This window comes from Poecilia latipinna, unplaced genomic scaffold, assembly GCF_001443285.1.
Source record: "Poecilia latipinna isolate Pla-1442-1.1 unplaced genomic scaffold, P_latipinna-1.0 Scaffold2051, whole genome shotgun sequence".
NCBI lineage: Eukaryota > Metazoa > Chordata > Actinopteri > Cyprinodontiformes > Poeciliidae > Poecilia > Poecilia latipinna.
In genome coordinates this window covers 44,243-58,066 of record NW_015114667.1, presented here as the reverse complement: position 1 = coordinate 58,066, position 13,824 = coordinate 44,243, and the positions used below count along the sequence as shown (strand labels likewise).

General features: G+C 39.5%; 1 protein-coding gene across 1 annotated transcript; it reads right to left on the bottom strand.

Annotated features, from left to right (window-relative positions):
• Window positions 1-3,186: 3,186 nt before the first annotated feature.
• On the bottom strand, window positions 3,187-7,890 carry LOC106935961 (galanin receptor type 2). Its single transcript, XM_015016706.1, has 2 exons — window positions 6,916-7,890; window positions 3,187-5,450 (listed from the first exon to the last, which is right to left on the bottom strand). Exons 1-2 carry the CDS (start codon window positions 7,254-7,256, stop codon window positions 4,781-4,783), a joined length of 1,011 nt encoding a protein of 336 aa, XP_014872192.1. The 5' UTR covers window positions 7,257-7,890; the 3' UTR covers window positions 3,187-4,780.
• Between the last annotated feature and the right edge of the window lie 5,934 nt (window positions 7,891-13,824).

The following is a 13,824-nucleotide window of genomic DNA, read 5'->3' as shown; positions in this document are numbered from 1 at the left end:
AATTGTTCTGAAATTTGTCCAAAAGCTCCACAACTGTTTACTTACAATTACAATTTTCAAAAATCTGCAGTCCTCATTTTACATTGCAGCCCAACTCGAGATGAGCTTCTGCTTTAAAAATGTGCTGAACATTATTGTCGTCACAGAGGTGACAGAGTAAGATTTCAAGCTTACAGCTTGACAGAGAGAGTGGTTTAAAAAGTGCCAAATTTAGAGTAAATGGAGGCTATAAATGAAGCATAACTCATTTGGCTCCTGAAGATCCTCGTTTGGCAGTGAGCTGAACGTTCTGCTGAATGTGTCCTCCAGGTGATGGTGACGCTGATGCAGCCCTGGAGCTTTAAAGTCTACTGAACGGTTTTTATGTCTCCCTCATGGCATTGAAATCATCCTGTGGGTCACAGTGAAGGGTGAAGATGTTGCCTCTTGTCACCAAGACAACTAGACCGCCTCGGAATCGGCAGGTTTCCATAGTAACAAAGCAATGCTGATCGATCCCGGTTGCTTGGTTCCTTGCTGTCAGGGTTTCATTAAAAAGGTGAAGACGGTGGAACAAAAGATCAAGTCTTTCTCTAAATAACATAATTTAGTCCGAATTTAGACCTTCAGCTGGAAAATACAATTGCCACAGCCTAGAAGACATACGATGTATGGAGAATGCTTCATTTTCTTATTTCTAAAGCAAATGCTGTTCTTAAAAAGTATACAATTTGAGTAAAAGAAAAGTGTAAAAAAAAAAAAAAGCAGTGTTCAATTATGATTTTATGCTGTTGAGAGAAAAGACACCCAACCTGTCGCTATGTGAGAAACTAATTAGCCCATAATCAGACTACAAAAACTCTGATTAATAATTTATTTTATTCATATCAATTAGGCCTGATTATTGTCTGAACTGTATAAACAAGTACCTGGCTGACAATGTAGCTCTTGGGCTAAAAGATCTACAAAAAAGCAACATGTCTGGAGAGAGTTAGAAAACCTTTTTCTAAGGCTCTTGGACACAAATGAACAAAAATGAAAGCCATTATTCATGAATAGAGAACATCTGAAACTGACAAATCTTCCCAGCAGTGCTTGGCTTACCGAAACATCTGTGGAAGATGTATCCAGGAGTCTCTAAAGTGGTGCAGACCTCATTTACCTTGGCTAAGGTCAGTGTTCATAATTTAACAACAAGAAAGAGACTGTGGGGGGAAAATGGCCTCGGTGGGAGAGTCTGAAAATCACCGCTGACCAAAAATAAGAGCGAGGCCTGTTTTACGTTTGTCATAATCATTGATGATCCTCAGGACTTTCACAGTGCTGTAGGGCTGCCTTGTTTTAACAAGCAAACGCAGTTTAAACAGATCAAAAAGTCTACAGAACAGCAGAAGAGAGAGAGAAAAAAACATCTGCGGCTGGTGGATACTGCTGTATACTGCTGTCCTGAGTCTTTCTTGTAATCTCCTCAAACGGTCTTTAGAGGGAAATTAAATTAACTTAAACACATAATAATAAAGTCTGAGAGCTTGGATGGAAAATTCAAAGTAAACAGGGATAGATTAGAGCTTTTGAATAGGTGAAGTTTTTATTTGTACATCTCCTGGCATGTGTTGTCTAAAAGGAGAACTGGGTTGTTCAGACATTTTCTTTTATCTTCTTAGGCAAGAATTACTAAAAAGCCTGTGAGGAGCCACTGTCTTAGAATTTGTTACAATTTTAGACTGGAGAAATGGATTAAATTCAAACAACAACAAAGAAAATCGATTTACATTACATGAAAGAAGACTCAGAAGCCTGAGTATTTACAAAAAAACAAAACAAAACAAAACAAAAAAAAAACCTTCAAAAAGCCATCGTGTTGTAGCGTGGAAGTCTGACTCAGAACATTACAGCTATGCCTTTTAGTATTGCCATTTCCTACGGTTTATGTAATATTCAGCTTTTGTGATCATCTTGGGCCTCATTGAAATGAATGGAACATCCCATAATTTCTGAACAATTCTGCTAGAAATATTACTAAATACAATACTACTGATGTATTTTTCAAATAACAACTTTGTATTTGGAGAAAATTACAAGTGATCACATAAAAAAATTAAAAAAAATTTCCTCCCTTTTTTTATGCCTTAAAAAAAAAAAAAAATAAATAAAAATCCTGACACAAAGGATCATAATTCATGCATGAAAGGGTTAATAAGAGAAGATAAAGTTATTGGCTGCGTAGGCCAGGAGATGAATTGGTCAACACAAAAACACCAAGTCAGGTTTGGCTTCTATGAAGAGGAATAAAACCCAACGCTGCTGCATTGAACACAACTGTATTATCTCCATTAGTTCGACAAAACATGTATTTTTAAAGTTGCAATATAAAAACTGATAAAGTGAAACATTAAATAAACATATAAATCTCATTCCGAGTCTCTTTGCTGCCAAACAGGAACTAATTAAGGGCCACAAGTCTGAAATAAAAAACACATTTACACATAACATGATTTGTTTCTAATTTTATCCATTGATGCTCTCCAGCCCACCATGACAGCGGTCCAGATTACGCTTTCCCCTCTTCGGTTGTTCCACCTGAACGTAATAAACTGTGTTCCTTTTACAATTCCATGTTCAAAATTCTCTTTTTTTAGGTAAACGCAGGCTTTAGTCTGAACATTTAATGCCATAAAGTCAAGGCTTTATGGTTAAAACGCCACATAAAAAACAAAAAAACAACAAACCCTTCTTTTTTGGGCATGATCTTCTAATTATTGGAAAATCAGAACAATAACAGATGGAAAATGCAATTTGTGCTTCAATAAAATGATTCCTAAAGAGCTGAAAAATGAAAGCCTGGCATAAAATAGACGATCAGCTAAAGAATAAGGCGTCTTTTCCTGTTAAATACTTTTCTGATTTCCTGTTGCATAACCTTCACATATTGTTCTACACTAGCATTTTTTTGTTCCGTCAATTGTTTTAGGAGCACGCAATAACAGCAGCAACAATATCATGGAGACATTTTGCTTTAGAGGCCTGATCGCAACAAGCTGATCACAGCAGACGTTCGGACATGAAGACACAAGGAAATCTGTCCAATTACATAACGTTATGGTTACAGTCCTACGTCTAACCATCGACCCTCCCTGATGTCAAACGCATCTAAATTCTCTCGAGATAGATCAAGGAAAGCATTACCAGGTATGGATGACAGATGGATGAAATGCAATACGTAGTTTATTGGTCAGTCAGTAGTGAAAGCTGGTCCGTACAGGCAATGTTTATGCTTAGAACTGCTTTGATTTTCATAAGAATGGACCAGCAGTGGATGTCAGGATGCCTGACCACAACCAGAGAATTATTGCATGTTTCTTTTTACCGTTCAGTTACTCACAACCATCAGAGTATCCTGTTTGCAGCGTTGACCAGTTGAACACACGACTCACAGAGAGGCTCAGCGCGAATGCCTAGATTACTAATATTTAAAGCCCAAGTGCAGGTGAAGAAAACACTGAGTGTCTATGTGTGTGTGTGTGTACTAATATGTGTTTTATTCCCCCACATTGATGATGCATAATATGCTTACAGAGATGTAATTTGTTTTCTAAATTTAAGTCACAGTGAGATGTTTCACAGTAATCACCGTTTTCTTTTGACCACAGTATGTTTCAGATATTTTAGGCTCTCAGAAAAGTGCCAGAGTAAATTACTATTAGATCTGCACTCCACCGGGCAGCAGGGGGGTGACTCCCATGGATATGCACCGCCGTGGTCTGAAAATGTGACTGTATTATAACTGTACGTCATAGTTATTGGGCTCAGAACTTGATAACACGTATAACTTTTAAAAATGTGTAAAAAGACTTCAATTTTTTTGTACTGAAAAGTTTTGAAAAATCAAACATTTAATTTTGTCAACACATCTGCTGTTAATACTTTGCGCAGCCTCGTTTACCAGTAGTGTCCCTAACATTTCACAAGGATGGAGCAATACATAGAACGATATGGGCATCTCATTCACAAATCCTCTACATCTTACGGACTCTGTTATATATAAGTTGAAACCAGACATTTTACACACACTGTGTCAAAAGACAATCATTCTGAAAGACTGGACTGTCTTTAGGTACAATTCCCAGGTACCTGAAGCTGCCACATTTGTCTTTTCAAAGATTTATGCACAAGAATATCAGCATGGTAATTTTCCGCCATGCTGTTTAGAAAATAGACACAGCTAGTGTGTGTAGAAGCAAAAGAAAAAAAAAAAAATCACAACTGAAACTAAAGGCTTCATCAGTTCTGAACAAGGATGAGAGATTAAACAGAGGCAAGAAAGAAGTCCAATTACTTTCTTAAGTACTTAGGGCTGTCATGCCCTGTGTGACTGAGAATCTACACCTGCGTTAGGCTGGTATATGTCAAATGGATAAAACTACATTTGGGTAGGAACGACATTTTAGTCTTTTGTTCAAATTTTGAAACTCTGAAAGATGAATTGGCACCAAATTGGACTTTATGTTCCTGTGATCTGTTTTTGTTTCAGTGTTGAACTCGGTTTCAAACTCTGAGGAGCACTCAGGACAATAAATCCCAGGCAGTCAGTAAATTCATTAACCATCTTCTATGATGGATCAACACCTAAGGCTACGCCAGCACAGATAATAATTTCAACAGCAGTAATAAATTAAAACTGTCCGCATCTTCCTTCAAAGTTCTGTTTTCACTTTTTTTTTGAACCAATTATTAATAGCAGCAACATCAGTAATATTTACAGAATTTGTCATTTTTTTAAGAGATGTTTCTCAGAGTTCTGTCAGGTTGCAGTGGAAGCTGCTTCTTCCTCTGAGGGTCTTGTCTCGATGTTGCTGACTGTGTTCACTGCCTGGATGACGTGCACCCTGTTCTCCTCCCTCCTCTTCCTCGAGCAGCTGAAAACCTTCTGGAAACCCTTGCGGAAGTGCTTGGAGACGAGTGCGTAGACGATGGGATTGAGGCAAGAGTTGGCGTAGGCTACCAAATGGGAGAGGATGCGCAGGGCGTACGTAGTGTGGTTGAGCGGGAATTGTCCGAACCACATGCAGAGGATGATGAGGTGATGAGGGAGCCAGCAGAGACAGAACAGAGCAGCCACAATCAGGATCATTTTGGTGACTTTCCGCTTGGAACGCCTTGACTCTGACTTGTCCTTGACAGGATCTACGCTGGTCCACAGGTAGCGGATGGTGCGAGCGTATGTGAGGCTGAGCACCAGGACGGGGATGAGGTATCCAAAGATGAAGGTCCACAGGTCCATTATGAAGCGAGGTCTGGGCTTCCAGGCAGGAATACACAGCAAGGTGCCGTCAAGGTCCATCTGAGAGAAGTAGCTAAGGTATGGTGTGGAGAAAACCAAAGCCAAAGACCAAACCAGGCAGATGGAGATGAGGGCGTTCTTTGGAGTCCTCATCTGCCGGGAGCGAAGTGGGTAACATATGGCTAAATACCTGTAGAAACAGAAGAAAGAACTTCTGAAATGGAGGAATGGCTAAGTTGGTGGAGAGGTAAAAGTTTGTGTTTGTTCTCAGAAACTTCAGTCAACCATTGAGTCGATAAAAAGTGACCAAGTCCGAGCTGCTGGAGCCAGATCAGATGTGACGTACAATGCCTCTGGCTAACACGTGATCACGAACCTCAATATTAAGCATTTCTTATTAAACTGAAGTACCTCTCACAATTAGCCATCTGGTTGGGAGGAACAGACTCAGTTTTATGTTGAATCATGACAAGAGACGCTTTCAAAGTCCTAATGAGCCAATTCCATCAAGTAGTTAGGAATTTAATTAAACTACAATTCAATTCAGTTCAATTTATTTATGTTGTACCAATTGAAAACAAATGTCTCAAATATGAAAAAATAAAATAAAATAAATAAAAAGGATCTTATGTAGAGAATTATTACAAAAGGGGATTCAATATCGATGATGGAAGCAGTCATTAAAAAAAAACTGTATAACATTTAACACTCAAGCTACAGTTGCAATTAAAACCTTAAAATGTATTATTTCAACCTGAGATAACACATGAGCAGTGACGCTGGATGCAGCCTGGTCATTGCATCCAGGGTTATTCTGCACCTAGTGCAGTACAAGGGGCTGTTTTACTTTTTACCAGGCTAAACTTTTTGCATGAACTGAAGCTCTTTGGANGAGCTTCCTTTCACANTGATNAAAAAACGAATCATGATAGACCTTTAACATAAAGGTTTGTTCTTAAGGATAAGGTTGTTTTTAAAGCTGTACACACACACACACACACACACACACACAAGAACAGAGCTGATCGTCGTCTTTGGATTTTGTCTGTTTTTCATAATTTGTCAAATTGTCAAGCAAACAACAACAACAATAAGAATAAGAATAAGAATAAATAAGAATAAAAAGATTCCTCAGTATGCCAGATAGGCAGCAGCATCAAAATTTCTGAAACTGAAAAACACAAACTTTCACTGTTGATTAACAACGGAAAGCTTTCACATTTTTATTTTTAGACTGCAATCCGGTTTTATTATTTCCAGCTCCTCTGATGTTCTGCTTCTCCATCCCAGCTGACTGGTATCTCTCTGACCTGAGGACTTTGAACATTTTCCCTCTTTGATGCTCTCAGCTCTCACGCAGGAAGCGAAGGTTATCTGATGCTGTGGGAGTGCTGAGCTGAATACCGGGAGTAAAACTGAGCGTGACGGCGTTTGAGAGTCTGCAGTAGATAGTTTAAGATCGCATTTTTATTGCAGTCTACGTCAACGCCACGTATTTTTACTTAACTTTGTAGTTTTCAGGACTTACGCACGTCATTACGTTTTATTTTATTTCTCTGACTTGCGCCAAAACTAAAACAGTATTCTGCGACAAAACTCGTTAAAACCTAACATTTACAAGAGAACGTGAAAAAAATGTGACACGAGTTGCGCACCTGTCCAGGGAAACGGCGGTCAGTGTGAAGATGCTGGCGTACATGGTCAAGAAGATGATGAAGTGCACGGCTCTGCAAACCACCGGACCAAAGACCCACTGATCCAGGGTGTAGATGGTCGCTTGGAACGGCACGCAGAAAACAATGAAGCAGAGGTCGGCCACCCCCAGACTGAAGATGAACATGTTGGTGGTCTTGGTGCTCATCTGTCCGTTGCGACAAAGAACTGCAAGGACCAGAGAATTCCCCGCGATGCCGAGCAGAAAGATGAGAGAAAATCCCACGGAAATCAGCACGGACTCCGCTTTCCACGCAGAAGAGTTCGTGGAGGACAGATTCATGTTTCTCTTACTATTTTGGTTCAGCTGGTTTGATTTGCGCACAGCTTCGTCGACGCGCGGCTCCAGGAGGCGCACAGCTCATTACGCACTGCACCCAGACCGCAGATCCGAGTGGATTTCGCTTTGATATGCCGTACGCTGCAGAGAGAGAGGCTCCCATCTTCTGATGTTCGAAAGCTGAAGATGTCTGAACAGTTGAGGCGAATGAAAAAGTCAGGTTCAGTCAGACACTGCTCAAATAAACAGGAAATTAGTTCGATATATTAAAAGAAAAGTGCTTAGAAAATACAAACATGTCTAAAATAATATTGAGAAGACAGACATAATAATATACCAACTAAAATTAATGTTAATTAGTCACTTTACTCAAAGAAGTTGTCTACAATGAGCTGGTTTTGCTTTGAAGAAAACTGAGAAATCTGCGGCTTCAGCCTGAATTGATCAATGAGGTAATGCTGCCCTCTTGTGGATAGATTGCATATCTGCACAAACATTAGGGAAATTAATAGTTCCACACTTCGTGAGGCCCGAATACGTTTACAGCTATTTGGAAGTATTGACAATAAGGTGCAGACAAAATTATTTAGAAGAAATAATGAAATAATGAACTAAAAAATATAATGCAGAAAAAATAAGGAAGACGGAGTGAAATCAGAACTGAGAACGCATTATTTTATTTAAACAATTATTTAAGCAATTTTATTGAAACAAACTAAAACCCACTAACCCTACATTTTTTTTAAAAAGGAGAAAATTTATCAGAGTTCACATTTTTCTGAGTCAAAATCTTTCTACATCCACAGAAAAGTGATTTGTGATAAATTACCAAAAAAAAAAAAAAAAATAAAATCAAGAAATATATCTTTAATGACATGTGTTATCACAGTTTTCATAGTTGTATCATTACTCTTAAAATGTGGTATTTTAAAACTTTCTCTTCCCCTTCATGTCTGATTATCACAAGTATTCAAGTTCAAAGAATAATAAAAAAAGAACAAAGTCTTGTAAAATTTGTAGTTGTCATTATTTTTTAGGATTGAGAACAAAAACAAAGAAGAAAAAAAAGAGCACACACCCAAATTACTTCCAGTGCAATTTGAAAATTAAATGCATACAAATTTAAGGTGTTTGACAGAAGTTTGCATGATGTCTCCTTGATGCCCCCTTTGGACATCAGTCTAAAACCTTGCAGAGGGGCCCAGTCATAAAGAACGTTGAAAAGACATTTGTTCTAAATTCTAAATGTTCTAAATTTGCCTTTTTTTATCAAATTGAAACGTTTCAAATCATCAAAAAAATCAGTAAGTCACCATCTGACTGGCTTAAAAAAAGTTCTTGGAGTGTCCTTGTGATGTGGCATGACCTGAAGCAGGCTATTCATGCTTGAAAACTCTCCAATGTAAGTCAAATAAATCTGCTCAGAAAAGTTCGCCAAAATTCATCCACGTCGATGTTAAAAGACTCATTGCAAATGCCTGACGGTATTTCTGTTCCTTCAAATGGTAAGTTACTTTCTCACATATAGGGCCAGCGTTTTTTGGGGAATTTTTACCTGATTGCTAAAAGTCATCTAAAAATGGGTAATATCACAAAAATCAACACTTTCACTGAAGTACTTTATAAACCTTTTGAACCCACTATCACAGACTAAAAAAAAAAAAAAAAAAACACTTTTTATTTCTTCCACCACTTGAAGGTGGAAGAAATTGAATCTTGAATTGTAAATAAATATGTTTACATAGTTAATTAAAATGAGATTTGCAGGTTAGTTTTATAGTTGCCCGAAGGGTTTTCATGTTAGGGAAGTTAATGGAGCTCAGTGAATGTTTGATGTTAAAGCAGAAACACTTAAGAGAAGAATGCAGACTAATCATTAATTTTAATCAGTGATCTAAAACAGTTTCAGTGACATAAACTGAAACACTCAGGGAATAAAATTAATATAAAACATTGTACTTGCCATTTGATTTTGGCCTGAATGTGAATGATGTGCTGGAGGTTAACTGATAGGATTCATTTAACATACACCTTTTATTTTAACAAACTGAACTGAAGCAAAGCTTCTGTTTCCTTCCTGTAGTTGCGAGTGAAAAAGTGAATCATTCTTCAGTGAAGAAATGCGATGAGCTCATTGTGCAGAGCTGCCAATACTCATGAGTAGACTTTTAGTTTACTAACATCACAGCGACTCTTTAATGGGACTTCCAGGATGTTCCATCAGACTGATTCAGAATCTCAGAGGAGGAAACAGAGGGGTTGAGGCAGACGCTTCCTCCTAGAGTTAAAAAAAAAAAAAAAAAAAAAGCAGCTTGACAATTTTAGACTAGGTTGTTTCCATTTGTGCAGCTGTTTGGGTTATTTTGTCCTCATCAGTATGTGATGGTTTTCTGTAAAAGAAATTAGGTCATAGTGGGTGTTTTGGATGGAAACATTTCAGAAATAGACAGCCAGCTGCTGAAGTGCAGCTGCTGGAGGCAGATCAGCCAAATTGTTGACTATATTTACCTGTTTTTTATAGTAAAGAAAAAAAAATAGAACTCAGTTTAGTTTAGATGAGTTAATCCATCGATTTCTCTATATAAAGAATTTTAATAGATTTAAAAATAAGTACATAAATAACACTGAATTTAATTTCAACCTTTTTAGGAATCTACATATTTGTAACTTGAAAATACAAGAAGATTCTAGAGTTGCAGAAAAATGTGAAACGGTCAAATGTAAAGTTGGTTTTCTTCCAGTGGAGTATCAACCATCTCCTTTCATTCTACATGTTGTGTTTTATTTTGTGGCATTCATTCGTGTTTTCACAGCACTCTTGTTGCAAGTTATAATTTGATCAAATCACTGCATCTCTCATTCAGCGAGGAACGAAAGAGCAAATTATACATTACAGTTGGAAGCTGCACACCAGACGTCTGACTTGTTCACATAGAAAGCCCAGCAGGGACCGTTTCATTCATAAGGAAGCGTTCATTTGAGCCACTTGGCTTCCTGTGAAGTAGCTGGCGATCAGCAGGTGGCAGCAGCAGCTCAGACTGGGAGGCTTTAAAACTGTTCCGACCGCCAGGTGTTTGAGTGCATGTCATCCGATGGCGCTCAGAGTTCATTCCCATCTCAGCATCCTCAGACCCGAACACGAGCATCAGCAGCATCAGCAGCCGTCTGAGGTTCACTGAGTCACCGGGTTCGTCCGTGTGTTGGGCCTGCAAGCGTAAAGTTACAGAGTTTTCGCCATAAAGAAACGCAAACAAATGGAACCTGATGAAAGCCTGGGCCAGTTTGCAATTGTTGCAACATTTCGTGAATCGTATTGTTCACCGCCGTGCGGTTTTACACCGTTCAAAGGCCTTTTTGTGATTCCTCTGTATAGCAGGATGCAAATCACTCAGGGGAATAAGATCTAACCTGAGTCATGTTACCTCCTGTGACTACCAACAGAAGGAGCCCTGAGGGAAGGAAATGACATAATTGGTCCGTGCCGATTGGCTTGCAGTTTAGGAATGCTGAAAGCAGCCTGCTGGGTGAGACTGTGAAGCAGACACTGCAGATTGGAAGTGACCACATGTGGGAGTATTTGAAGCTTCATCTGAAGAAATCATTAGCGTGCGTGGAGCAGCAGGTGGAGGCAATGGGCTCTGACCAGGAATTAAGATCGTGGACGGACTGAATGCACCATTTACCTTGCAGCTTCTCCAGGGAAGTGGAAATGTCACCACTGTGCAGCAGAAGAAAAAAAAAAAGAAAGGTTAACTTGCAGGGAGCTGTTAGAACTAATCACCAAAGCATGAGGACATGAACGGTGGCGGCGTTTGATGCGTCTTTCCTACAGGCTACGGCTCGCGGTTCACGATTCCCTCATCAAGCACGACTCCAAACCACAAGTGTCGACACTTCCAAGGAGGCGGGTCAAGACGTGTTGACCTCAAAACATCTGGGGCCTGAGTGGCTAAAAAGACCAAACACCAGAGTGTAAAAAAAAAAAAAAAAATGCTGATAAACCTCCTGTGATCTCACGCACAGACACACACACATACGCACACACACACACACACACACACACGCACACACACTGCCTTGTTTCCTGATGGCCCCACACTTTATAAATAGCTTTCAAAATGAGTGTGTGTCCACTGGATAACGTCAGCGCTTTGGGAGAGGAGTGTTTCATTATGAACTCGTACCATTAAAACTTGCTGGCTGAGACAGAGTTTTGGCTCTTGTGTTCCCTCTCAAACTTTTATGAGCCCGGTTATGATCCTAAATCGATGCAGGAAACCGAGGTGGAGGATTTGGGCTCGGTGAGCAGCGCCATGACCTCAGGAATAAAAGGTACTGCTAGTGATGGAGCTCATTTTCTTACACTTGAACGTGAGACCACACCTCAATAATGTTTTATGCTTCAATAATGGAAAAAATGTGGTAAAATAAAATTGTAAAGGACAATAAAGGATAAAAAATGGAAGCCTAAAACTGATGAAATCCAGGGAAAAAAAAGGACAAAAGAAAAAGTCTGTTTCCTAAATTATTTTGTCAAAGAATCAAATTTTTTATTAGATTAAAGAATCTGCACCATCATCTGGTTATTTCAACAAGATGCAAATAAATGGAGAATTAAAGCTATGCAGGGCTTATTTTTCGCCAGGACAATGAAAAGGTTAACAAGGTTCCGACGCAATCTGAATTTCTACAAGTAAAAACATTTTGCAAAGAAAACGCCACGCATCCGTCTGTCCATCTCTCCGTCTAGTTTGGGTCTCCCTAAACTACCAGTCGGTCGTGGAAGATTATTCCTCGTGCTGAGCCCAGTTCTGCTAGAGGTTTCTTCCTGTAAAAGATGAATCTTTCTTCTCCACTGTCGCTGCATACATGAGGGATGTCTATAAAGTCAAAGACAACACATGCTGTCACTACAAGCTTGTCCAGGAGAAATGAATACTGCAAGTCGACAACTTGATGCAGGGTTTCCTAAAATGGAAACTTGAATAATCAACTGAACTTGATGAACTCTTTGTGATAACTACGATCAATTAAAATGCATTTTTGATTTAATTGAAATCACTTTTTTTGTGTCAATTTATTGTGAATTGGTGGTACAAAGTTATCATTCCTGTTTTTTATTTTTTTTTTGGCACTGGATGTTTCATCTTCAATCTCACTATAGAAATATTTTCAACAGTTCAACAGTTAACTTTTGTCTTTGCACTTTAAAAATGGGACTCAAAACAACTGCGAAAGAATCAAAATTAGTCTGCAACATTATGAACTTTTGACATGCGCACGAGTAGGAAACTTACAACACCCTCAAAGTCCTTAGCTGTAACATTAAGATCCTGAAGCTTAGCCAAAAGAAAACAAACAACAAAAAAAAACAACTCAAAGCTATCTCCAACCATCCAACTGTTTGCAGGTCAAACCTGTCTGCTCAGATGAAATCACATCAGAAGACGAGAGTGTCTGCAGCAGAGCTCCGAGGTCAAAAAGTCAGAACCTGCAGGTGCTTCACTGATCTGGGAGAGGACGTTAGAAAGGGAAAGCAGAGAAAAAGCTGTGAGTGAACCACAATCACGCAAGCTGCGTGTGGTTTCCAGCTCCTTGCCACGACCTCTCACTCTCTGCATCCCAGACTTTCTCCGTGAGTTATCCAATCCCCCTGTCATCTCCCTACTCCCACTCTCGACCGCACACAAATGGTTTGAATAAGAGGTCTGCATGACTGGGTAGTGGCTGCAGATGAAATCCTGAAGAGTGATAGTTTACTTAGCCTAAATACCCGCGATTAGACAAATTGAAACATTGTTGTTATGCGGTGGAAACTCAAGGACACGGTGGCCAAGTGTGTTCGCCCCCGTTCCGGAGCAGGGCTGCGCGGCGTGGACTTTCGTCATGAGAAAACCGCAGAATCTGGCACAAGCGGAAACAAAACAGAAAGGAAAAAAACACAAAACAAAACCAAAATTCATCTACCAAAACAGAAATTGTAAAACAGAAAACGAACACCGATGATTCATAAAGGAGGCCGGCACACGCGACTCCAGCTTCTGTAACTACTGAAAAACATGTCCAACCACAAACTGAGTTATGGTGTGCCTCATGATGTCACATTTTCCTCTCATTTCGAATGTCTCCGGGATCACAAACACGGATCACATCAACTGAACGGATCACAAACAACCTCTCTGGAAAATAAAGAAATCAATCACAGTGCCATACTTAATGAAGAAATCATTCAGATGTGATTCAAATGATTCGACTTCCGAGTCTTGCGGGCGCTCAGAGTCAGCCAGATGTCATCCCATTAAAAACTGTAATCTATAAGGCCTTTGAGACCCTTTTTTTTTTTTTTTTTTTTTTTTGCTACTTGAATGCAACAGCAGAGACATGCACAGCACATGCACACTGTTGGTAACGATACACCAAAATGATTCTAGCAGACTGGAGCTGAACAGCAGCAGAGTCTCATAAAAACAGGCGGTAGCTGCTTCGGCCGCCAGCCGACTCTGTCTGGACGGGCAGTCTGGTGTCAGCGCTCAGCAGCTGGACTGGAAACACAACTGCAACGATCTGCATC

Bases quoted from the DNA above. Each gene is read 5' to 3' on its own strand.
- LOC106935961 (XM_015016706.1), bottom strand. From the start codon at position 7,256: ATGAATCTGTCCTCCACGAACTCTTCTGCGTGGAAAGCGGAGTCCGTG. The intron at 5,451-6,915 runs GTGCGCAACTCG...CTGTTTCTACAG, and splicing joins ACCGCCGTTTCCCTGGACAG to GTATTTAGCCATATGTTACC.